At 36.9% G+C, this 26,994-nt stretch overlaps 2 protein-coding genes across 4 annotated transcripts; both read right to left on the minus strand.

The window, feature by feature from the left end:
- Nucleotides 1-1,326: 1,326 nt before the first annotated feature.
- Nucleotides 1,327-6,276, minus strand: LOC140867223 (vacuole membrane protein KMS1-like). Of its 3 annotated transcripts, XM_073272451.1 has the most exons (9): nt 5,898-6,276; nt 4,952-5,043; nt 4,580-4,791; nt 4,338-4,416; nt 3,359-3,658; nt 2,831-2,991; nt 2,553-2,669; nt 2,285-2,464; nt 1,328-1,821 (listed from the first exon to the last, which is right to left on the minus strand). In XM_073272451.1, the coding sequence occupies exons 3-9, from the start codon at nt 4,646-4,648 to the stop codon at nt 1,630-1,632; spliced, it is 1,098 nt and encodes a 365-aa protein (XP_073128552.1). In that variant the 5' UTR covers nt 4,649-4,791; nt 4,952-5,043; nt 5,898-6,276; the 3' UTR covers nt 1,328-1,629. The 3 variants fall into 3 exon arrangements, with proteins under 3 accessions (XP_073128430.1, XP_073128552.1, XP_073128492.1); XM_073272329.1 differs by lacking the exon at nt 4,952-5,043 and having other exon boundaries at nt 1,327-1,821; XM_073272391.1 differs by having other exon boundaries at nt 4,952-6,276.
- Nucleotides 6,277-8,026: 1,750 nt separating this feature from the next.
- On the minus strand, nt 8,027-10,162 carry LOC140875933 (DELLA protein RGL1-like). The gene has a single exon (XM_073279770.1). The coding sequence runs from the start codon at nt 9,936-9,938 to the stop codon at nt 8,196-8,198; it is 1,743 nt and encodes a 580-aa protein (XP_073135871.1). The 5' UTR covers nt 9,939-10,162; the 3' UTR covers nt 8,027-8,195.
- Nucleotides 10,163-26,994: the final 16,832 nt, after the last annotated feature.

The following is a 26,994-nucleotide window of genomic DNA, read 5'->3' on the forward strand; positions in this document are numbered from 1 at the left end:
ATTGTAGGTTAGGAAAAATATAAATCTCCTGAAAAAAATGACTGCACGTGGAGAGGTCTGAGCACTGCTATGAAAAAACGTAAATCTCAATCATGTCCCGTTTTGTTTGATTTCGATGGTCCGAAATTTCTCCATTTGGTTTAAACATATCTGATAAACTTTGTGGCTTTTCGAATCGTAATTTTATTTAAATATAAACAATTAGATTTATATTATTATATTTTTACCAATATACTTCCTCGTCCAAATTATATAGTCCACGTTTATTTTTTTGTTTGTCCCAAATATATAGACATATATCATATTTAGTAATATTTTTACACTCTTTTACTAATATTAATATATAATATATACCCTTATTAACTACACCTTGAAAATTGTGCAATCATTTTTTTAATACATTAAATAGGGATAAAATAGAAAGTTTGTATAAAATTTATTTTTCAATTGATTTTTATTAATCTGTGTGAAATAAAAAGTATGACTATATAACCGAGATGGATGAAATATTAAAATATATTTTATATGTGTAATTTATTTATTGATGGATAATTTTATTATAATAATACTATATGAGAACAAAATATCATTTTATTATATATTTATATATAGTTTCAAAAAATATATTATAATTGAATATATGATTTATTAGTCGATAATTTTAAATATTTTATATTAAAGAGCATGGTAATTATTTATTATGATATAATTTTAATCAATAACATAATATTGAAAATAGAATTATGTATCTAATTGAATTTAATAATAAAAACTGAACTTAGAAAAAGCAATTTATTTAATGGTAAAATCGATTTTTTTTTTTTTTTGAATCATGTACCAATTCAGTTATCTACAATAATTCATTTACTAACTTGTCAATTTATAAATCCTTAATATGTCAAAAACTTGTGACTGTAATAAATTATTAAAAGGAATTAAAATAAAACAATAAATAATTAGTATAGAAGCTAAGTTACCAATTAAGCTCTACTTAATGAATGAGTTTCAAGCTAGAGTCATGTTTTCCGTCTTTCCTTCGGTTTGTCATTTATCTACGGTATTAATTCTCTAATTTTCGCTTCTTTTTTTTTAATTTTAATCATTTTTTTTTATTACGAACACGACGTGTTGACGTCGGACATTACTGAAATTGTTTGGTATCACGTCAACACTCATTTTGACCCAAGAAAAAACTAACTAAAATTGGGGGAAAAAAAAAGAAAGAAGCATAGACAAAATTCCAAAAGAAAATTGGTCCCGCAATACCATATACAAAATGCTGCAATGCTCACAAAGTTTACAATATTTGCTCTCTCTTGTCTAAGAATAATAATTCGAGAATATGTAAGAAACAACTATAAAATTTGAATAGATGCCACAAATACTTTGAAAGAAGCATGAGCAAAACAATGACTTGCATTGCTAAAACTAGTTCTGGGTTCCAAATTTCATGTTCACGTGTTACAATGACCTCTCTCTACACCAAAAAAAAAAAAAAGAACAAATTGGGTTCTTTCTATACGAGTTTCACATTAAAAGTAACAACTTTAAATTCTACGTACTAATTCTTGTAATCATCATTTGTTTTTTTTAGAAAAAAAAAAATAGAAGAGAATGGTGAAAAAAATTTCATGAAGATGTATGTGTAGAATCATCAGAAGGCTGTGATAGCTTGGTTTGTAATGTAGCAGTCTCCATGTCTTGCTCATTCTTTAAATACCCTTTCGCGGTTGCATTCACAATCTTAACAAAGAAGTTCATCAGCACGAACCAAACCACGGTATTCCAAATGAAAGCCAGCGATAAATCCCATTTCTTCCCCTGGAAATATGTTTTCAAGTTATGCAAGTGAAGGAAAAGAAGATTCTTCTTTCGTTCATCTAACGGGCAATTACCTCTCGATCATCTACAGGCAAACCTATACAATAATCCTTAAATCATGCGCACAATTTAAGGTAATCGTAAAAGTCAGTTGTGCCACTCACCAGTTGGTTTTGATTGAGATCAAGTTTAGCCCTGAGAACTTTTTACTTAGATTTGTGTGCTCGTTGAGCTACTCAAGTTAGGATACCTTTTTTCTCAAGTTTTAGATTAGTCTATTCTGCTCTTCTTTTTTAAAAAAAATAATTACATGTTTTGACAATGTCAATAACGTTCGCACTTCAATCTTAGATTAGCTCAATTGACGGTAGACAAAAAATTGAGTTTGTCGAACTTGAACTTCGTAACTCAACATGATTCAATATGAGTTCAAGTGGGGGGTAACAGTGAGAAATAAAAGTACCTCAATATTTAAAGGAGCATGAGGTTTGGTGGCCAAATACTTGTCTTTCATTGAGTGAAGGCTGGCGACGATGTTAGGTAAGATGGAGTCAAAACCAGGTACAAGGCTAAGCACCCAAATTAACTCGTTTTCAATCCAGTCGAGAAGTTGATTGTTGCATACCGAAATGATAAGTAGAGTCTGTAGAAGATTGGCATGTGTTAGTTTACAGTTTCAAAAACATGAGCACCTCATGTGATGTCCAATGAAACAGAATCAACATACAAACCTGTATATGAGTCTTGATTATAGCTTTTCCTATCATTGTAGCCAAGAAAAATTCCCAAAATGAGATTCCAAATTGTCCACAAATTATGCCAGCGAAATCAAATAAAGGATTAGGTACCTACAAAAAAATCCCCATCGACGTCATACAATAGCCAGCTAAAAAGAGACAAAATTATTATTTCATTTGTAGAGAAATTTGACAAAAAGAGGAAGTATATAAAAGTAAAAACTGAAAACCATGTACGAAATCATAATGGAATAATATGAAGTAAAACTAACCGAAGCAAGAACTAAAATAGAGAAGAAGTTCATATTATGAGCATGTGACAAGAACCATTTCTTCATCCGATTTAGACGAGTAGTCATAAATCCATTGTCTTCCGTTAAGGAGGAAGCATCTAATTCTTTCATGGCATCAACGGTGCCACCTGACATGCTTGCTGCAAAAGGAAGAGGTTGTATATGAGGTCTTTAACAAGTTAATACACATAATTGCTACTTTCTGTAAACTGGGAGCCCAAGTTTCAGCTTTTGATCAATCAGTTAAAAGCTCAAAAACAAACTTCAGAGTTCAAAAGTGATACCTAGTAGAATGTGAAAGATATAAGACAAGGCTGCTAATATCGCAATTTTTGGGTTAGGATTGGAAGCTTTACCAAGTAGATAGACACCGCCATTTGACTCCCACTGAATCACGTAAAGATTTTTTTTCACAAAACAAGGCCCACATTTTATGCTTCTAAAGTTGCATAGATTTTCGAACTCTACACAAAGCCTGAACTACCAACAAGACAGAGAAATTAGTACCTGCCCTTGAAATGAAGTACGGGGGAAGTTCACCAAGTGCAGTCCCAATGCCCCACAGAACTGCCTCTAACTGGACCTGAGGCAATATGCTACTAAGTGGAACCTGTATACCATGTGTGGATTGAAACATTGACGGCCCAAATTCAGAACAATTCTTTCCAAGCCATGAAGGGCCTTGTTTCATCTGTATAGTATCATATGGTGCACTTTTGATGTCTACCCGGCCACATTGCATTGCTTTTATAGTGAAGAAGGCTATATGAGGACCCAGATAGAGAACAAAAGTATGTAATCCTGATCCTGTAAAGGAAACATATCAACTTAAATAATTGTCGACAAGATGTTCCATTTGTCATCAACTATACCCCCTCATATACTCTTAAAGATGTTTGGATAATTAGCATGCACAAAAGATAATGGTCTTGATGCATTTGACTAAAGTAACTTAGAATGCCTCATATTGATGCCAATCTGAAATCATAGGAGGAGATATTTCAAAACCTATAGCATGGGAGAGATACCCAGTCAAAGAGCCAATCAGATGGTAGTTGCACCATTCAAACAAAAGAGAAATTTAAAATTTGTGTAATTTTTTTAAATTTCACCCTAGAATACTAATCGAATTGCCCCTACTTCGTAATTTCTTGATCTTGGCCCGAGTATACTCATTCTCTAAAAAATGTTTGGTAAATTAAGATGTGCACCCATGATAGGTCGAATATGAGAGTAAGAGCTCAATTGGGTAAATGTATTACAGGCTCAAGTCAGTGTACTGTTAACACACAAGCTAAGTTAATAATATCGACTACACCTTGATTATGCAGTTCCTCAGATTCAGCTCGTAACAAACATATTATAGATATTACATTAAATCTTCATTACAGCCACAAAGATGTTCCAGAAGGTAATCTACTGTTATTTTCAAGAACACATGGGAATTAAAATGCACATTCTCATTTGTAGGTAGTGTTTGCTTTACCGAGTCCAATGGATGATGCAACACCTAGAGCCATCCACCAAAATCCAAATTGCAAATAACGTAGAACTTCCTCGACGTGCTGCATCAGATTATAAATGTACGGTGAAAAGCAAAAAAAATTGATAACCATAGACAAAAGCAACAGGAACTAAAATCGGTATAATAAAAACAGCTTTTTCTCAAAAGATAAACGATAGAAACTTTTGGCCTATCAAGAACCCCGAAGTGAACCATTTGAATACCTTTTCATGAGGTCCGTCAACAGTTACAAGTAGTGCCCCAGATATAAAGAAAACGATAGAAAACAGCATAAGCCAGCCACCATGCGACAAAAGATAAGCTACTGTTTTTCTCAGATACAGTATGATGGCCAGTATGAAGAGCTTTATAGTCTTGAGAGGTTGTGAGGTTAGAGTCAAATTTTCTAAGTCTTGTTGATGCTTTGCATGAAGTTCTGCAAAATCATAAATGTATTCAAATTCAAAGCAGATGACGTTGTAACCCATATGAAAATCAGGAATAGTTGATGATTGGACGAATCATGTCGTGGGATGCACTACACAAACATTTAGAGTTCAAATAAAAGTATCAACCCATCCAGAAATCCAGTATACCTGATGTTGGATAGGCCGCCCACTAGAATATTTACATCCACCAATGGTAACCAGGGATTTCTCCCTTAAATTTGTAAAAGATTCACAAAGTCCTGCTCAATACACGTTCATGTAGAAACTATGGTTTCTCGCTTAATCAAGTGAAAGAATTTTCAATTTATTTGATGCTGAGACATCAGTTTGTAAATGTAGTTTATGCAAACACTGCTAATCTTCTCCCTCTAACGTGTGGACTCAATGTTTTCTACAGAAAAATTAATCCTTTGTGAAATAAGGGGATATGCTTCCTTCTGAGATCATTTCATTTCATTCTAATGCACATACATCTAGCCTGGAGGAAACTGTATTCCTTAGAAAAGAAATATAAAGAATCTTCTTCACCTTCGCCATGATAGAATATGCAATCATAATTCGAAAAGCAACTTACAATAACCAAACCATCTTCCAAGAAAAACCACTCCTATCTATGAGCTGCATGCTTTGAATGCATGAAAGCGCAAAAAATTGTAAATTTTGATCCCTAAAACCTAAAAAGCCATGCTCATATAAATTGATCAAACGAGTCAAAACGGACTCAATAATGTGTCAAATCAAGCACAAGCTCGTTAAAAAAAAGGAAAAGAGAACGCTTTCCCAGCAAACTTTTTACTAATCTCCCCCTCGTTCGATGTCCAGCTCCACAAATTAGTCAACACCCATTTCATCTCAGCACAAAGAACACGCTACTCCTCCATTAACTTCCTCCCCCACCCCAAAAGGGGAAAAAAAAACCATGCTTTCAAGAAGTTAAAACGAAATTCAAGGCATCCCAACAAAAAACATACAAGAAAAATCCTAATCTAACCCTCCAAACTAAAAAAATAACCCACCTACCTATAAAATATACCAAAGGCATTAAAGCGAAAAATCCCAAGTAAATAAAACAAACACAGAAGCAAAAACCTGCCTGAGATCGACATGTCCATATCTCGAGAAGGCGAGCTAAAAATTTTCTTGGAAAATGATTCAACCTTTAAATCCGTCTCCTCCTATGAGCTCTCATCACATGCGACTCACGCACACTCACACATAACTTGTGCGTGGAGTATTACGCATTAAACAACCACAACTAGCTTCGTAAATTCAAGACAATGCGAAAAAACAAATAAGAGAAGGAATGTTTGAAGTTGACTAAAAGCTAAATCAATCAAATAACAAAATCCGAGAGGGTTTTATGATGATTGCGTCGCGAATTTACGAGGAAAGAACAACAGATTGTTTGATTTGACGAGCCCCATTGGCTCTCTCGTTGCCGCTTTCCCCCGCCCTCTTACCACAACACACGCCTTGTATAATAAATGCACACGCAAATAATTTGATATAATAATACTAATCATATAAAGTTTCGAAATGAATTAAATATAACATAGGTTTTTTTATTATATGATTTATGCTTTAAAAACATTGTCCTCTGGAATTTATGATAATAGATTTTTTAAAATAATAAATATTAAATTAAATCAGAGTAAAATTGATATTAAATAAAATAATATGTTATGAAATTAAAATGTCTCAAATTTAATAATGCAGTATACATATTATATGTACATGCATAATATATTTTTATTTTATAAACAACTGATCGAAAAAAGAAATTAAAGATAGTTAAGATTTATTAAATTTAGATCGATGGTGTTAGTTGAGAAAAAAAATGAGTGACAATTTTGAATTTACCCATAAATACATGGAATGAAGTTTCTATATTATATGAAAAATATTATTGTTTTATACTAAAATTATTATTTTTCACTCTATATATAGATTGAGTCGGCATCTTTCATTGATAAATATATATGAAATTGTTTCACACGATACCTACTCACATTATATGTGCTTGCAACGAAATTGTAGAAAATATTGACGGGATAAGTATTATTAGTCCAAAACTCTCATACTACGATATGTGTATTGTATCTAATATGATACTTCATCCGAAACTTAAAATTATGATGTCGAATGAATTATAAGTCATCAACATAATAAAAATATTAATATTACATGTTGGCTTAAAAAAATAAGTCATCAACATAATAAAAAATATTAGTATTACATGTTTGTTTAAAATTTTGGTTGTGTGTGTCGGTACCAAAATACAAATAATTTTTTTCTTGTAGTAGGAGAAAACTTTTTACACGGTTCAAGCCTCAAGGGGTGTTGTTCATAATCATCTACACCGATGAGCCCTCTATTGAATCATTGCAAATTTGCAATTGATGTTCGATCCCGAAGAGAAGGAAAAGATCTTAGAAAAGTGGGGTTTTATGATCCAATGAAGAATCAAACTTATTTAAATGTTCCTGCTATTCTATACTTCCTTGAAAGGGGTGCTTACTCTAATATGTTCGAGTATTAAAACTAATGCTTATTTGTCTACGTTGATTAAGTGATGATTATCGATCATCAATATCACAATCATATCAAAGTTTTTAATCGAGCAATAATGATTGATTAGGTATTAACTAAGGATATATTTAAAATTTCAAATTAAATGAAGTATTATCCTAGAGTCATTGTACTAAGAGAGCATCCGAGGGTAGACAATAGATATGAGGTTCACATTTTTTCAGTGGCCACGCAAGTTAGGAAAAATGTTCACACCTTCGGTATTATCCTAAAGATAACATGAAATTTCGAATAAAATATGATATATACTGTATTTAATTCTCCTAATGGTTAGCACTGATTAAATCCATGAAACAATAAAACGTCGAGCATCCACTAGGCATGCTAAACGGATCGGTTCGGACCGGAACAGGCCCGAAACCGGTTCGATAAACCCTAAACCGGGACCGGTATGGAAGAACCAGATCCGGAACCGACTTCAATCCATTAAGGAATAAATTGAACCGGTTCTCTATTTTTGGAACCGGTTCAACGGGTTCCGGTTCTGGGACCGGATCCGACCCGGAACCGGTAATTTATTTCAAAAAAAAAAATTAAGGCCTTTTATAACTTCAGAATCGGAACATAGTCATATCGTTAATAATAATAATTTTATATTAAATATTTTAAATTTAATGGGTCTAGAACCAATTCGATCCGAACGAACCGGTCTATAACTTATAGAACCGGTTCGGATTGATTCCAAGGTAATTAATTACCTTGGAAGGGGAACGGGAACCGGTTCTGTACCGTTCCTGACCCAATCGATCTTATCATGCACCAATGTAGAAAGAATATGTACAGCTGCAAGAGATTACTTTTGTTACAGAACAGAGCAAAACTTCCATGCAGAAAGAGAGCTAAGTGGTGTCCCTTTCCAACCAATGATCAAGCTTTTCTCGTCACTATCTAAGGTGAATGAATTCCCACATGCAAAGCTCTTGAGCACTAGATTTGCCTGATACAAACAAGACATGCTAAGTTCCATCTCTTCCAGACCACAACTTGCGAAGAAAGCCCTCCAAACGCCGCTGCACACATGTCGAATCTTCCTCGCCTCTCCCTCGCACGCCACAATGTTCCTTATCGACGATCCGAAGCAGTCTGACTCGGCAAAGGCCCTGTTCTCTTCGTCGTCCTCCAGACAGGCTGCCATGGATTCGAAGTAAGCGCAGTAGAAGAAGAGAGATTCCACGAATCGGTCCACGAAAATCGGAGAGTTACAGTTTCCGTCAACTTCAGAGACTACCATTACACGCGGATTGACGGTTCTAATGACTCCCATCAAGTGTTCCAGCCGATCCGGCTGTACGATCATACTGGTTAAGGTGTAGGCCGCAAAGACGGCAACTTTTTCGTCGGCTTCCAGCTCAAACCTGGTGGGATCAAGATCTAGGATATCTGCCACCATAACTACATTGAAAGAAAACTTCAAGTTGAGAGAATCTGCGAAGCTCGTCAGACGCCTATTTGCCTCGTCCAATGTCTTCTTTGATCTGGTCCCTACAGCAGTGACCTTGAGAAGCTCCAGAGGATGTTCGCGTCGGACCGCTAGAGCTTGCATCAGGATCGTGAATTGTAATCCTGTTCTGATCTCAAAATCAATGATATGGATCTTGCCAGCTTCTGCTACATGATCCAATATGGCTTGAATGCCGGCGAATTTGGTTACCTGCGAGAGAGGTAACTTATTGTGAAACGCGATCAAAGCCGAGTTGTTCGAGGTGGTCAATGCTTCTGTAGGATCATCAAACTTTTTCCCCAATCCCTTTGGGGTAACTCTCCCCGTTTCCCTATCAATCCTCTCATGTAAAGCTTCGGTAAAGTAGTACACCAGCCTCTGAACAAGGCTACCCGCGCCAGAGGAACCTAATCTATCACATTCCTCCAAGAGTTTTCTTGCAGATGTATACTTTTGATCCCCCACTTTCTCCGCACAAGACAGAAGATTGTGAACAAGTTGAACGCCTTCAGAGTCTTTAACCGAATGGCACAAAATCGAAGACGAATATGGATGGCTGAGAAAGGAGATTTCGTCCCTGCTTTGAGAAGTGGACTGGATGAATCTTTCGGCAGCTAACCGGATGATGGTTTCGGTAGACGACGGCGGGGTTGGATGATCATTCCCCATTGTTGGTTCTGCATCATTCATCTTCTGGCCATCTAACTTCCTGCACCTGCTTCCATATCTCTTCAAAATCTCAAATGAATCTGAGTGAAACAAGAAAGCTCCCTCCTTCTCATGTTCGATTCTCTCCGAGTTATCCTTTCCAACATCATTCCTCAACTCATTGCCGTGAGACAGATTTCGTGGCCAGACAACATCCGGACACAAATGACTATATACATGTGATTTTGAGATGGGACGTGCAGAATCGGCGGCATCGTACTCGAATCCCGTGCCATAACTAAACAAATCCACATCCATACACGACTCTCCCTGTTCTTGATCACATCCCCAGAAGCCATTCTGCTCTGCCAATATCTCAGGACTGGTTAATAGTCCATACTCATCTAAACCTTGGCTTCTGTAGATTTGCTCACTCTGTGAAATATCGGCGAACATCTTATAGACGTTCTACCAACAAACACACACTGGAATTCGACTCACTCCTCTATTCATTCATAATCATATTATGATTTCTATGCAAAAGTAGCATAGTTGATCTATTTCTCAAGAAATGGCATTGACTTCCAGATAAAAATGTATACGGACCTTGTTGATGGCAACAAATATTCCGACATCATTAACAAGGACACATTTTCCATAGGGAAGGGATTTGGACAAGAAGTCGGTACGAAGTCAGTGTCTTCGATATTTCCAATTTGGATCATTCGCATTTAAAATTCATGGATGCATTCTTGACGTCCCACCTTGTAATTAGAGATCTCAATTTGGGTTATACGTCGGATTGGTCCGCCCCGCCATACAAAAAAGGTGGGTTGAGTTGACAATTTTTCAACCCGTCTAAAAAATAGGTCGGCCCGCCCGCCCTACCTAATGGTGGGTTGCGGGTTGGTCCGTCCCGCCACTTAAAATAGGTGGTTGAGTTGGAGTTTTCCCAACCCGCCTTAAAGGTGGGCCGCCCCGCCTAATGATGGATTGCGACGGATTGTGGGCTGGCCCACCCCGCTAACCCTTTTTGACATCTCTACTTGTAACGTCCGAAAAATTTATAAATCCGTTCATGAATATTAAAGGGGTTTCAAATAAATTTTAAATGATTTTATAATAATCATTTATGAATTAAAGGTTAAATTTAATTGAATGAATTTATTTCATTTAATGGTAATTTAAAGATTATTTTAAATTAAATGATTTCATTTTATTTATACAATTTAAAAGTTATGTTTAAAATATTTCATGCAAATTATTTTGCGTGAGGTTTTATATTTTAAAGTTGAGATTTTAGGTGTTAAAATATATGTTTAAAATTTTGTATTAAATGATTTAATATTATATAATTTATATGATGTTTAACGATTGTAAAAGTTAGCTTTTGATATTTTCAGGTATGAGTTAATTCCGATGACAAAGGGGAACGAGACTAGCTCATGAGCAAAGTATAAGAAAACTTACATCCAATATGTTTTATGAGTATTTTATTTTAAAAGTATTGCATGATATTTAATTTATAAAGTTTAGGAAAGAAATATTATAAAAAAAAAGTATTTTTAATTCGATGGACCAGAGTCCGGCCCATGAGTTTTTTTTAAAATACGGAGTCAGGACTTAACGCATTAAATATTATACGTCAAATCTCTTCTCTCTTATTCCCCCTTCACGCCACATCCGCCTCCCCACCCCTAGGTTTTCCAAAATCCTCTCTCAAGTTTTCAAGGACTCTCGCATGGTTTGATCGTGAGAAGGCTAGGATCGTGTTCTCGGAGTTCGTTCCATACCAAGCAAGAGAAAGACAAGTTTTAAATGCTTTTGAAACCACCAATCAAGTGTATAAATATTTTGATATGAAAATGGGTATATTGATGTGTATGTGTTGATCGATACAAGTAGCGAATTTTTAATGTTTTGAAACCATCATTCAAGGGTATAGATATTTTCTATAAAAGCTCATGTGTTTATGGCGATTTTATGCATGATTTATGAAGAATTTTTGAATTATGATGTTTAGTCGTGAAGCGTGATGTGTTCATGATGTTTTTGGATGAAAAGTTATTGAATTTTATGGATTTAAGGGTAAAAGCATGATAATTTTGGTGTGAGTATTTTAGATCTAAGTTTTGAATCATGTTGGTTGATATTGATCGTGTTTGGGCAAAACCTTTTGAGTTTTAAAGTTTTTACATGCCCAAGATCATTGATTTTCAATGGTTATATGTTTTATGTGAAAGGAGTCGGAGAAAGACCGAAAGGAGCGAAGAAAATTGCGGCTCGCACCCTGCACCGCTGCCTGCGTGCGCAGGTGCGCCCAGTGCAGCGCAGGTGCGCCCAATGCAGCGCAGGGGAGCCCTTGCACCGCGCCCTGGGTTGTGGAAACCCGCGCTATTTCTTCCGCTCGAGCGCACGGGGTGCTGCCCAGATATTCTTAAAACTTGCATTTTAAGTTCAAAATTTATGTTTATGATATTTTAAGCTATTTTAAATGTTTTTAAGATGTCTTATGGGAAAAAGTTTCAAATTGGAATGTCGGGACGGATGAAACGACCCACGTGGATCGATTATGTTATGTATTGCATATGTATGTAAATTTTTCTTCATGAAACTTATTTTTGATATTGAAAGTCATGAAATTTTATCAAGTATGACATGCATGATGGATTCACGAAAGTTTTATGAGCATGATATGATGAAGTTACGAGATGTATGATGATGAATGTTATGATATGCATGAGAAAGATTTTAATGTTTTATGTGCTTTTGAGGTGGCAATACGGGACTGGTACTCTGGGATGAGTTTCTGATGGGCCTTTCCAAACTATGGCTCACGGGATGGAATATAAGGGACTGGTATTCCGAGATGAGCTCCGAAGGGGCCTTTCAAAGAATGAAAGTTTAAGGACGGAATCCATATGCTTGTTGTACAATAAGAACCTATGAAGTGCTCTTATGATGGTTGCCACAAATTCACATATATCATCACCCCAAATGTTAAGTTTTTTTATGTTATGTTCATGATGTAGTACTATTTCTTTTACTTGCAAGTTTTCACACAATTTTCAGTATGCATATTCTTTCTGAGTCTTTAAACTTACTATACTTGATTGGTGTAGTTAGATTTGAGATGTAAATGAATTGAATCTTTGGTGGAAAGGCTGAAGAGTCCAAGAGGCGAAGGCATTGCATGATACGACAGTTTCGAAGCTCTGACGTTTTAAAGCAAGAAGTTTTCTTATGTTTATTGTTCTGTCATTATTAAATTATTTTATGCATGACATCTTAAAAATCAGTTTTAAGAAAAGTTTAGATTAGTATTTTCAAAGCCGGTCTTGTGTCGATAGATTTTAATGATTTTAAGTTGTAAACTTTTACGTTGATTATTTCATTTGAAAGTTTATGTTTGGTTTCATGAATGTTTATTTAAAGTGTTTTTCCGCATTAAATTTATTTTATTGGAACTCATGTTTCACATGCTTTCTTAAGATTTCAAATTGTCGGTTCCGGTTTTTCTATGTAAGTACTAGATTTGGCTTGCTCGTATTAGTACCGATCATTGTCTTTTGGGTTGCATCAGTGTTTCAAATATTTTTATGCACGTTATAGTCATTAGATTTTAATTTAAATCTCGATGCATTGAACTTGCAAACGCAATGCATGCCCTGCACTACACTTTTGAATTCGAAAAATTTTCCCACACTCTTCCGCATCCTAATTCTTGAAAATATATAAAAATATGGGACGTCACACAATTAATCGTTGAAATCTAATTGAGAATCCACGTACAACATTACACTGAAATCAGGACAAAAAACTTGGTGTAATTGCACCAGATGTTCCCTCCAACATCTCGCTTAGAAATAAAAAAAACATAGGTAAACTTCATATTTTGTTTTCTGTAGAAGAAATCGAACTGCTGATCATTAGTCAAATACTCACATTCTTCACTTACTAAAAGACTCCTTGAAATCTCAAGTGTACATCTTATGCTAGAATAAGTGCATCCAAGAATCTACATATACTGATATATCTAGACATGTTGAAAACAAAGGTATTCCCTTTATATTTTTAGCCCATATAATTTTTTAATTATGTCATATATTCATGTTTGAGAAATTAAATTCGGGGTTTCATAATTCATTATCACAATTCACAATAACTTTAAATATGAGTTAAGATTCAGTCCGATGTCAAAAAAATTTGTTTGAACTCTCTAGTCTCACATTTCTTTTCACTGATGAAAATCCATACAAAAGGTTTAATATCTGGTAATAATATATGATATTTGAGTATTAACAGTTTCAAATCTGGTACAAAAATTAAAATTTTAATATTTTTAGTTATAACATTGAAACACATTTTCTAATATAAAAAACTTACTGAACATACATTTTTATGTACAAAATATTTATATTAAAGCACTTGTTTATTATTAATTAGAACATATATTAGTATTTTGGGAATTACAAAAAAATAACAATTTGTGTGCACTAATTTTAGAAATTTGAGTACAAAAATATTAAATTTATGTATTGATTTATATATTTATGACATTAATTACCTCAAATTGAGTACAAAATCATGATTTATATTTTCAGTTTTAGAGAAATATATATATATATATATATATATATATATATATATATATAAAAGAAAACAAGTCTCTAAAAATAGTAACTTCATGTTTTTCTGCCTAAACATCAATACTATAAGTAGAAAAAGTAATCACGATAGAAAAAAAAAAATAAATTATTGTGAAGAATATTAATTATTCACAAATATTTGACACATATTCCAAGACAAAATGAATGGATGTCTTGGATTTTGCATAAATGGTCGAATTATTTATTTTTTTAAAAAATAATAATAGAGTTTAAATAATATATAATAAAATTTCATAATTTAATATGAGTTAAATAATACATAGATTCTTGTGCTAAAGTATGTCAAAAATAACAAGTTTTTCTCAAAATCACAATTTTTTTAAAAAATTAATTGTCAAAATATATATTTATATCTGTCATATTAAATATTTAAAAATAAATAGCAAATAAAAACATAATTAAGTGTTAAGCAATTTTGATTTTTTTTTTTATAAAATTCAAATGTGAATCAATTCTTTGAAAATATAATTATATACTTAAGTGTTTACATTTATTACAACATATAATTTATTTTGATCATGATTTTGAATTTTATTTTTTAAAAATATTTTTTTTGTACTTTTTTTAGAAATAAAATAATATGTTATTTTTAAATATAATTTTCTAATTTATTTTTATTAGTAACCAATCTACTCAGTCAAGATATTGAATATAAGGGTGAAAAAATCAATTTGATATAATATGATATAATTTATCTTCATTTGTGAATTATCTCAAATGACATCAATTTTTTTGATAATAACATTTAAAATTTAAATAACTAAACATATTATATCGATAAAAAATTATTCAAACACTTACTTACTAATTCTAATATTTAATTACAACATAATACTTCATGCATTATAGAACTTTTCATATTTTTATTAAAATTCAACTTTTAATCTCAGGACTATTGAATTATAAAAAATTTTAAATTCAAGTTCGATTATGACAGTCAATTAAATTTTCATTCTTGTTTTTAATTTTCATCTTAACAACTACTATTTCTTCCTGTTAGGAAGGATTTTATAAATATCATTAACATATTTGACTTCTTTTACGAATTCAACAAATTTATCATTTTGTATTGTTTTTTCAAATTTAAACTATAACATGAAAATCGATGTTGTTGGGTTGTGAAACACAATCAATCTTGGTTTTGATGATAACAAACTTGTTACTGTGTTTATAACATATTTTCATCAAGTGTTGTAGATAGTGGATCAAAGTTGGAAGGTTTGAGCTGAAAATCAAGTTATTCAAGCTGGCGCAGTTCATTAAATCAATCATATCTCATAGCTCGGTGATCCAAAAGACTTGAGGCCAAAACGGTTGGAAATCTTACTCAAATATCTACAAGTCATTTTTCTGTTCAGATCAGTTAATTCGGCCGTTAACTAGGCGAAAGGTGGGTCGCAACATCGAGCTGGATGCAAATCAGATCAAAGCTCTGGTAATCAGATCAAATAGATCAGCTCTGGTATTTTGGCTATAACTTACAGCTCGCTTATCCAAACAGGATGATTCAGTATGAGTTACGAATCTAAGAGAATGATCTACAAATCATCTTCACAAGTCAAAGCCTAAATCGGAGTTTAACAAGCTGATAAATCGAGATGAAGTTTCAAGTTCTGCACAGAAATTCTGCAGAACAGAATATCTGGAGCAGCTGAGTATTTCGAGTATATCTTTCACATACAAACTCAAAATTGAACGATTCTTGATTTTCTGGAAATCCAAGACAAAGGGCTACAACTTTCATGTTCAACACCTTGCCCAGAAATCAGTGAATCAGGGGCTATAAGCAAGTGAAAATATCAGATTGGATCATGAACGAACCAGATCAGTTGGAATGATGCAGATCAACTAAGAGAATATATCAACTATGAACCAGATCAGATCAATCGAACCAAACTAGATCAAAGTCGGACCAGACCAAATCAAAACTTGACCAGACCAGATAAGTTTGACCAGATCAAATCGGTCAAACCAGCCCCATGAACAGTAAATTCAGCTCAAAGTCAGAAAGTGCCAGCTACTCAAATATGACCGTTGCAACTTCAAAAAATGTCCAGAAACATCCCAAACGGTCATATTCTTGAATCTAACGTTCATATCATTCTTGAAGCTTATAAATAAAACACTTTGAAGACCAAACACAAGCTTTTGATTGGGATTAAAATCATATACAGATTATATAAGAAAAAGAAGCTAGAAAGAGAGCAAACCCAAGTTGTGAGGAAGAAGAAGAAGAGATGAGCTTTCAACGTTAAATCCTCTACACCAAACCCATTTTATAGAACACTCTTCCATGTTTAATATCTTTGTATATGAGTTGAAGAGAGCTCACTCACACACATATGAAAGACATGCTTTGAAAGATTAGTTGAGTGAGAGTCTTAGCACAAAGACATTAAATATTGTGTTTGTAGTCTTGGCATAAGAGACGTTAAACATTATGAAGATTGTGAGGTTGAGGCCTAAAATCGAGAGTTCTAGGAGTTCTTTTTTAGGCAATGGGTAAGCCCTAAATCGGATTGAGTTTGTCAAATGGGTTGTATTAATCAAAGTCTTCTAGTGGATCCTTCCGAGGTGGAAGAAGGGGAGATGTAGAAGGATTTGGCCTTCGAACTTACACAAAAAAATCCGTATATATTTATTTCATTTAATTTACTTTTGCTACTATTTTTAGGAAGCCTCGTTGAAGCATTTTATGTGTTTTTCATAGACCAAAATATTACATACAAAGCGCTTGATAAAATGCTTCAACCAAATTGTTTTTGTCATTTGAACTTTCATCTTTTAAAATGACTTCCAAAATGTTTATTCGGTTTCTACGAAGGATTATTTTGAGTGTATTCCGCTTGGTTTGAAAACCAAACTCAATTTAATTCATCGGTGCTCGGTTCATGTTTGAACATTTCAAGAACGATCTATTGTAGCTCTAAAATATTTTTAAATGTGTATTCACCCCCCTTTACACACAGTGATCGGTCCTATCAATTGGTATCAGAGACGGTTGTTTTTGAAAGAGCATTTGAAACTGATTTTGATCTTCAAAATTTCGTTTTTCAAATTTTCTAACACATATATGCATAGTTGAGAATTTTTGGTAGCTTGCAGCGACTCTGAGAAAAATGGCATAACTCCTCGCTCGAGTGTCCAAAAGACAAACCGTTTTTTGCATTGCAAACTAGACTTGTAGAGGATCGCAGCGGTATAAAATTTGCAACCTAGTCATGCATGGAAAATGCATTTTATTCGTTGAAGTCAGACCATGTGTGCTGCGACAGAAAATTGGGCATGGACATAGAGTTGTTGTTTTTGTCAAGAAGCTCAAGGATGTTGCACTCATCAATAGAAGGGACAAAGAAACTCAAATTTCAGTCACACATCATCAAGAAAACTCGGTACACTTGTTCTAAATTTGCTTTAAGGGAGCTTTTTGAGTTTGATTGTCAATATGATATTCTACTTGTAGTAACCCGTATCCAAAAGTAATGATTAATAGGTAATTAATCAAGTGATCATGTTTAAATTTAATAAAACATGATTAAAGAAATTCCAAATGGATTAATGGAGCCAAAAATAGATCCAGGACACTCGAAAATGGTGGGCATAACTCGGGAGGTTCGGACGCTCCGAACTGGTGTTCGGAGGACCCGAACGTGATCGGAGTCAGGATCGGAGGCCCGAGGAGTTCGGACGATCCGAAGAGGGGTTCGGAGGATCCGAACCAGGATCGGAGGCTCCGTCGGTGGAATCGGAGGACCCGAACAGGGTTAGGGCTTACGTCATCAACTACGTCTGCAAGGTGAAATCAGGGCTGACATCACTGATGGGACTTCGGAGGACCCGAAGTTGGGATCGGACGATCCGATCGTGTTCGGACGATCCTAAGTCTTGATCGGAGGATCCGAACCAGTTCGTAGGGCCCAAAGCCGAGTTCGGACGGCCCGAACTTCGTCTATAAATAGGGGAGCCGAGGTTCATTTGTGACTCGCTCATTTCCTCTCTTCTCTCTCAATTCCTAAGCCTTCTAACTCAGATCTAGGGAGATCTAGGCGTCCTACGGAAAATCCGAAAGTGGCTTAGTGATCTAGGCGTCGTCGCGGAGCTGTGGCCTAGTTTTGAGGCTATCTACAGCAAAGGGCTAACGACAGACGCAGGTATAGCTTTGGCATCCTAAAAATATTTAGGAGTATGCATTAGCTTAGTTAAGACTTTTAGAGCTTTATTGTTGATGCATGGATATTTGCATTGTAGTAGCAGTAGACTGGACTATAGGCCAGTGGAGCTAGGTTTGACCAGGAGTGTTAGAGATACGTAAGTACTGACCGAGATAGCCGGCATGATATATTTGCATGTATGTTGCATGAGTATGTGCTATATGTCTTATCATGTTTTAGCATGTTTTACCATCTTAGCACATACATGATTTTACGTGTGACTGCATCCGGAGAGATTGAGTCATTGATAGTCTCCATAGGGAACAGTGATCTCATATTGGACTCGAGTCAGGTATGACAGTTTTCATATGGGACTTGTATCCTATTTTGGATTCGGGTCAGTATGGGGTTATCTCAGCCCTGATATGGAATATACGAGTACCCCGCGGAGTAGCTCTCTAGCCGATACTGTATATTCCCGGCGCCATGAGCAAGTGTTTCCACTTGAGTTTTAAATCATATTGTGTACGCATATCTGTATTTATATCATTGCTTTCGTATTGAGCGTTGTCGCTCACGCCCCTGTGTTTGGGTATCGTGGTGTACCTTGTGGCGGGGCAGGTTTGAGGCTGGACGGTCCAGGCGGCTCTCAGCATGATTGAGCTTGGGAGAGTGCGAGGTTGTAGAGGGTAGGGATTTGTTTACCCTGAACCTTTGATTTGGTTGTATAATAATATTTATACACGATTGTTATCGTTAGTTGTATTCTGCCGATTGGATTTGTTGTATTTTAATTATCTGCTATTTACGCTTTAAGTTTAATTGCATGCGCTTTTATCGTAACTCTGATTAGTTAGTGGATCCGGGTTGGGTCACTACATTTTTGGTATCAGAGCGCATTGCACTGGGAACTCCGTAAAGCAGATTAAGTTATTATCTGTTATTATGTAACAGATGGCAGATTACGATGAGAGCCTCGATAGCGGAGGCGGCGGTCGTTGGGGCGATCCGAATGATCGTAGCCATCGTCAAGGACAGCTTGAGGAGCGCAAGCGAGTGAGCATGCGCAGATTCAAGGAGGTTAGCCCGAAGCCTTTTTCGGGAGGTGAGACAGCTGAAGAGGTGGAGGATTGGCTTGAGAGGATGGAGCAGTGTTTTCAGGAGTTCCGTTGCACAGATGAGGATAGGATGGAGATTCTTGCCTTCATGCTTGAGGGACGAGCGAGGAAGTGGTGGAGATCTACTTCCGCACCATTCATAGCAGCTAGAGGAGTAGCCACCTGGGCAGAGTTCCGTGCTGCTTATCAGAGGTTGTATTTTCCTCCAGCTCTTCGTCAGGCGAAAGCTAGTGAGTTGCTGAGTTTGCGACAGGGGACGATGACGATCGAGGAGTACCAGCAGAAGTTCTTTGATCTGCTACCCTATTGTCCTCATGTTGCTGATAGTTCTATGGCGAAGTTTGACCATTTCCTTCAGGGTTTGAACCCTGATATTCATTGGATGGTTGCTGTGGGCGGCGATGAGACTTATGAGGATTTGGTGGACCGTTGTCGCCAGGCTGAGGACAGTATTCGGAGGAACAGGGGACTTTACTCTTCTTCTTCCAGGTCAGCGAGTGCCAGTGCTTTGGGTCCTAAGGGACAGTCTTTCAAGAAGCCAGGAGGTACTTCTTCTTCTTCCTCTGGATCTGGTGGAGTGCATAACTTTGGCGGTCAAAGGACGAACCATTGTCGTCAGTGCAGACGCAGACATCCGCTAGGGCAGTGTGGTCGATCGACCAGTGCATGTTTTCAGTATGGCCAGGAGGGTCACATGAAGAGGGATTGTTCGATGTTGGTTGGAGCAGCGAGTGGTTCCGGAGGTTCTCAGGAATCTGTTCAGCCACCTCAGTACCAGCAGCCACATTTCCAGCAACAGTTTTTGCAGCAGCTCCAGCAGCCGCAGCAGTCTCAGCGATAGCCTACTCAGACTCCTTCTCGGGGTCATTCTTCTTTGAGGCCACGTGCCCAGGGTCAGGTCTTTGTGCTTAATCAGGAACAGGCAGAGGCTGACAGTGATCGGATGATTGCAGGCATCTGTAGTTTATGTGGTTTTCTTGCATACGTTTTAATTGATACCGATGCATCGCATTATTTCGTATCAGCACGTTTTGCTAAGAAGTATAAGTTGTCATATATTCCTTTAGACGTGTTGCTAGTGGTTTTTACTCCTATGGATAGCGAGGTTTTAGCCAAGCGTCTAGTTGTGGGTTGTGTTTTGGATTTCGAGGGGCATCAGCTTAGTGCTAACCTGATGATTCTACCGATGGAGGATTTCGATTGCATCATTGTGATAGATCTCTTGACTACCTACCGAGCGATAGTGGATTGATATCAGAGGTTTGTTCAGTTCCGACCGGAGGATGACGATTCATGGTATTTCTATGGTGAGGGAGCACGACCTCCGATGCCAGTCGTTTCTACTCTGAAGGCCCGACGTGCTTTAGAGTCTGGCGGGGAAGGCTACCTTATCTACGCCATTGACGCATCCTTGGGAGAGCCAGATATCCAAGAGATACTAGTGGTTCGCGATTTCCCAGATGTATTTCCGGAGGAGATTCCAGGTTTGCCACCAGTAAGGGAGATCGAGTTTGGCATCGAGTTAGTGCCAGGGACTGCACCGATTTCCAGAACTCCTTATCATTTAGCGCCATCAGAGATGAAAGAGCTGCAGAAGAAATAACAAAATCTTCTTGATAAAGGCTATATTCGACCTAGTGTTTCACCATGGGGAGCCCCAGTGCTGTTTGTCAAGAAGAAGGATGGTTCAATGCGGTTGTGTATTGATTATCGTCAGTTGAATCAAGCGACAGTGAAGAATAAGTATCCTCTTTCACGGATAGATGATCTCTTTGATCAGTTACATGGTACTTCTGTCTATTCGAAGATTGATCTTCGGTCTGGGTATCATCAGTTGCGAGTTTGGCAGGAGGATGTTCCTAAGACAGCATTTCGTACACGGTATGGGCACTATGAGTTTCTAGTGATGCCGTTTGGTCTGACGAATGCTCCAGCTATTTTTATGGATCTGATGAACAGAGTTTTCCGCGATTTTCTGGATAAGTTCGTGGTAGTGTTCATCGATGATATTTTGGTGTATTCTCGCAGCATGGATGAGCATGCCTATCATCTCTATACTGTATTGTAGGTCTTGAGGGAGAGATAGTTGTACGCGAAGTTGAGCAAGTGTGACTTCTGGATTGACCGAGTTGTGTTCCTTGGTCATGTCATTTCTCAGGAGGGCATATCTGTTGACCCAAGCAAGACAGAGGCTATTCTAAATTGGTCACGTCCGACTACAGCTTCTGAGATTCGTAGTTTCCTTGGTTTAGCAGGATACTACCGACGTTTTGTGGAGAACATCTCTCAGATAGCTAAGCCTTTGACTCAGTTGACGAAGAAAGATGTTTCTTTCGTGTGGTCTGATGCTTGTGAAGATAGTTTCCGTGAGTTGAGACGTCGTTTGACGACAACTCCAGTTCTTGCTTTGCCGTCTGGATCAGGTGGTTTTGTAGTCTTCACCGATGCTTCTCTCCAGGGTTTGGGGTATGTGTTGATACAGAATGGTCATGTGATTGCGTATGCTTCCAGACAGTTGAAGACTCACGAGGAGAACTATCCCGTATATGATCTAGAGCTTGCAATCATTGTCTTTGCCTTGAAGATATGACGTCACTATTTGTACGGAGAACGATTTGAAATCTTCACCGATCATAAGAGTTTGAAGTATCTGTTCACTCAAGCTGAGTTGAACATGCGGCAGCATCGTTGGATGGATCTGTTGAAAGATTATGACTGTGAAATCAAGTACCATCCAGGTTCTTCTAACCCTGTTGCTGATGCGCTTAGTCGCAAGGTCTATGTGAGTTCCCTTCGTACCAGTTCAGTTTCGAAGGTAGTGGAGGAGTGTTGTTCTTTAGGATTCACATTCCGTCATAAGAAAGAACAGCAAGGAATTTGTGTTTCTTCTGTGCTTGCAGAGCCAGCGTTGTATCGACAAATCCGTGAAGCTTAGAGTTCTGATCTGAAGATGCAGAAGTTGGCCCGTTTGGCTGAGGGTGATAATACTTCTGGTTTTCATCTACAAGGAGACGGTCTGTTGTGTCTCTCTGGTCGAGTAGTTGTTGTAGTAACCCAGATTCCATTTTAAGATAATGATATGTTAAACATGATTAAGGGTTAGTAATTAACCAATTCCAGGGCATAATCAGACTTCAGAATCAAGAATTGGATTTTTATTTTTTGAGCCAATTCGGATGGTCCGAAGAGGAATTCGGACAACCCGAACTCAGCAACTCGGGGGCTCCGAAGATGGCTTGTTGACTTCGGAGTTAAGGTAAGTTCGGACGATCCGAACTAAGGATCGGACGGCCCGAACTCCCTCACGCCATGCAAGCAAGATTACTCAGCCATGGATTTTGACAAGTGTCGAACGAAGAGAAGTTCGGATAATCCGAACCTGAGTTCGGAGGCTCCAAACCCGACGTGGCTTGCATGCATGCACGGAGTTCGATCGAACGATCCGAACCCCAGTTCGGAGGGCCCGAACTTGTTCGAAAAGTTTCCTATAAATAGGGGTCTTCAGATTTACTTCTGAATACGAATTCCTGAGTTTCCTTCTCTAGTTATATAGTGTGAGTTATACACTTGAGGGCCCTATCAATTATAATAGAGGTTCTGGAATAACCAAGGAGTGGTTATAGTCATCCGGGACTAGCGACTTCAAAGGGCTATCGATGGACGAAGGTATGGTCCGGGAATCTATTTAAGTTTTGGGAGTACTTATTAGCTTAGTTAAGACTTATAGAACTTGTGTAGTGATACAATGAACTTCTGAATATAGGCTTGGAACCTAGGATCCTACTATACTTGAACTAGCTTAGAGGTACGTACACATTGACTGAGATTGCCAGCGAGTATACATGTTTATATGTTGCATTTATTTGGCATTATTATATGGCATGATATATGATTTACCTCTTTCTATATTCATATGTCATGTGCATATACACGTTGAGCCTACACCTTTATATACCTGATTATAGAGCCGCTCAACTCTATACTCAATAGTCTGTAACTGAGAGTACCGCAACGGCGGGGACATTTATGTCTGACTACTCTGGTGTACTTGACGAGTGTGGTTGCACCCAGAGGTTGATCCGTGCGGTGGCAGCACTCATGTGGCGCCGGTACTGAGCATGACTTTTCAGATGACCCTTTACCAGTCATCATGTTGCATGCACTATATACATATGTTTACTCATGTTTATGTACTGGGCGTTAGCGCTCACGTCCTAGTTATTATCTTGGACACCCTATTCCATGGGGCAGCTCGCAGGATGGACGGAGCTGGTAGTGAAAGAGTGGGTGCCCGGTGAGCCAACTTGTGGCTAAGGGCTTTGATGACTCTTTGTATAAACAATCTTTTGTTTAATATAATTTACACTTTTATTAATGGCAATGACTTTATCTTTCTTCATATTGTTATATTGTGATATACTATTGTTGTTTTGATAAAGACCTTGAATATACTATAGTGTATGTAAGATGTGGTAGTACATGGGGATGACTATCATGAAACACATCTTATAGTCACTGTATATTCTAAACAGTTCCTAGTCGATTGAGCCGTCCGTTAATAAGGATAAGGATCGCTCGAGATTGAGACTAGCATTTGCGATGCCGAGTACCACGTTTCATTGGTATGGAACATAGAGATGTTCAAAGCATGCAAATGGATATTCATACGATGAATGATCGAACTACCCTATCCGGACTTTCCAAGTGGTTATCACTTATCGAGTGGATAAAGTCCGCGGTTTTGGTTGTACACCATTAGTCCTTACTACTTGAAACATCATTGAGACTCTATATGCTAGTACTATACTTTGACTCGTTTACCGACTCTATTGGGGTCATCAGGTGTCGGGATTGGGTACAGTTACGACACATATAGGAGTCGATGCTTTGTTGTCACACATACTTTCTAGTGTGGATATCCTATGCAATCTGAGGAGATATTAGTGTGACGAATCTCTGGCCAGAGTACATGATATGTTTTAAGAAATGGTTTCTTAGTAGCACATGCGATGTCACTATTTGATCTTCAAGATGCATTGCATAGTTATCGAATCTCGAACGACTCTCGATTTACCAATGGTTGTTGATTCGATCGGGATATATGGATGAAGGGACCGTACTGTACGCTAACCAAAATCTATTGGTTCTTGCAGGCACTATCAGTGATACCTAGGGAATCATGGGGCGATGTTGCTAGGCGCTCTTACCATGATTCGATGGGCAAGTCGGAAATTGTTGTTCCGAGTCACAAGGAGTTGTGAGCCCACGGCTAGCTGTATCCCTGAACCATTGAGGGTCACACAAGTAATGGATTTTTAATCCCCGTTGAGATAGTTAAATTTAAAGAGTTAAATTTAATGAACAAAGAAGTGGGACTTTTTATTTAAGAGTAGAGGGAGTAAGATTTCCTAAAATGACATAGGGATGGGCATTTTTGGAAATCATTGAATTCGGATTCAGAAAAATTTATCTTGACTTTAAAAGGTGCAGAAATGGTTTCTGTGCACATTGGTGAAATTGGTTTATCAATCTGAGTCACGATGAATTTTATATTAATTTCTGAACATGCGGGCTTTGCTTGTCAGGCTTGAACTTATGACTAATGGGCCCTAAGCTGTTAGCAGCCCACATTATAAATAAGTTATTGCAGTACAGAAATTACACAACAGTGGCTCACAATTTTCGAAAAACCCTAGTTTTTATCACTGTGGCCGCCGCCCCCTCTCCCTCTCTGCTCGAAAATTCCAGCCTGTGAATTTTGAATTTGCAGTCTGGTTTAACGGATCAAATTCGTTAATTCTTTTCGTAGAAACTTCTGATAGATTTTCTAGTGCAATCTATCAGAGGGATTAAATTTCCGTTCGTGGACCTGATTGAAGAATTGTTCGTCCATCAGTTCCTGGGATATACAACAAGAGCAGAGTAATCTGTTGGTGTCCATAATCTCGATTCGAGATTGGAGGTAAAAATTTAATTGTGATTTAATTTTTACACGCACAATTTAATCGTAAAGTTTTGATACCCATTATGGAATCGTTCCATATAAAAATTTTTAACTTTTGCTGCAACTGGTATCAATTCTGATTGATCTGATCACCGTTCTCCAACAGTGGTATCAGAGACAGGTTGCTCAGATCAAGCGATTAAATGAATCGATTGTACAAAAATTTTTTAAGCCTCGGTTTTTGAAACAAAATAAATTTTTTAAATAAATTTTTTTTTTCGGGCAAAACACGGGCAGCGATTGGATCGCTGCCCGGGGGGGGGGGGGGGCCGCGGGGGGCGCTGCCCATGGGCGGCGACGTGATCTCTGCCCAGGGCAGCGATCGTCGCTGCCCTAGGGGCAGCGACGGGCAGCCCGGCCCGAGCCCCTTTGGGGCGCGGGCAGCCCGGGAGCATCCCGGGCGGCCCGGGAAAATTAATTTTTATTTTTAAATTAAAATTTTAATATGTTAAAATTCTATTTTTGGTCCGATCAAAAATTGTTTTGATTGGTCCACGAGGCGTCGGATCGAATTGTTCGAGTCCGAAAATTTTAAAATTGATTTTTGGATAAATTTGAATTTTTGGAAAATTTATAGATTTTATCCGTTAAATCAGATTTTATGAAATTAATTATTTTTGGTACAATTGATGATAAGATATGATCTTATGGAAATATTGAGTAAAATATGATTTTATGTATAAAATTGGATTTTATATGTAAAATATGATTTTATTTGATAAAAAGATAAAATATGATTTTGTATGTAAAATAAGATTTTATATATGGAATATGATTTTATACTTTTAATTTAAATTGCCATTGCATGTTATCCAATAAATTAATTTTGAATTAAATATTATTGGATAAGGATGATCGATTGCCATGACCAATTTTGTAGGTGTATGTTAGGAATTTACATTTGTTTTTATTGTTGTTGGATTTATTAATGGGCCTGGTTTATGGCCCAATATGAATTGTCATATGTAATAAAAGTGGGCCTGGTTTATGGTCCGTTCCCACCCCTTAAAATGTATCCCCTACTTGTCATAGTTATTTATTGTAAATACATTAGACTTAGTGGGAGATGAAGATTTGAAGACGGAGGTGGGCCCAGCAGACAATAAAGACTGAAGAAATGTAAATTGGAAGCTCAATGTAATAGGATTGCATTGCATACTTGCATATTACCTAGGATTGGACTTAGACTCGTGATTGGCAACCACGGGTCGATTAGAAATGGAATCGATCATCCTATATAATATATGATATTATCGTTGTATGCATGTTTTAGACTAAATTGTATGAATCCCGCAAGCATACAAATTTTAAATGATGAGACAAATTTTCAAAATTAAAATCCCTCATTTTAAATATGATTTAAAATTGATATCAAGATAAATAAAGGAAATTTAAAATTGTTTAAATGTTCCTACCTTCCATCAACGATCAATGTATGAGATGCTACCCGCGGATACGGTCCGGCTCATATTATTGGGGGGGCCCGTTCGTCGGAAAGCTGTACATTGGATCGACAAATGTTGTAAGTTACGTGGAACTCCCATGGGATCGGCTCATATTATTGGGGGA

The sequence above is a fragment of the Henckelia pumila genome, chromosome 1 (assembly GCF_033568475.1).
Source record: "Henckelia pumila isolate YLH828 chromosome 1, ASM3356847v2, whole genome shotgun sequence".
In the NCBI taxonomy this organism is placed as follows: domain Eukaryota; kingdom Viridiplantae; phylum Streptophyta; class Magnoliopsida; order Lamiales; family Gesneriaceae; genus Henckelia; species Henckelia pumila.

Coding starts and splice junctions, on each gene's coding strand:
- LOC140867223 (XM_073272329.1), bottom strand. Junction 2,465..2,552: donor TAATCAAGACTCATATACAG/GTTTGTATGTTG, acceptor AATCTTCTACAG/ACTCTACTTATCATTTCGGT. Junction 1,822..2,284: donor ATGCTCCTTTAAATATTGAG/GTACTTTTATTT, acceptor ACATATTTCCAG/GGGAAGAAATGGGATTTATC.
- LOC140875933 (XM_073279770.1), bottom strand. CDS start 9,938: ATGTTCGCCGATATTTCACAGAGTGAGCAAATCTACAGAAGCCAAGGT.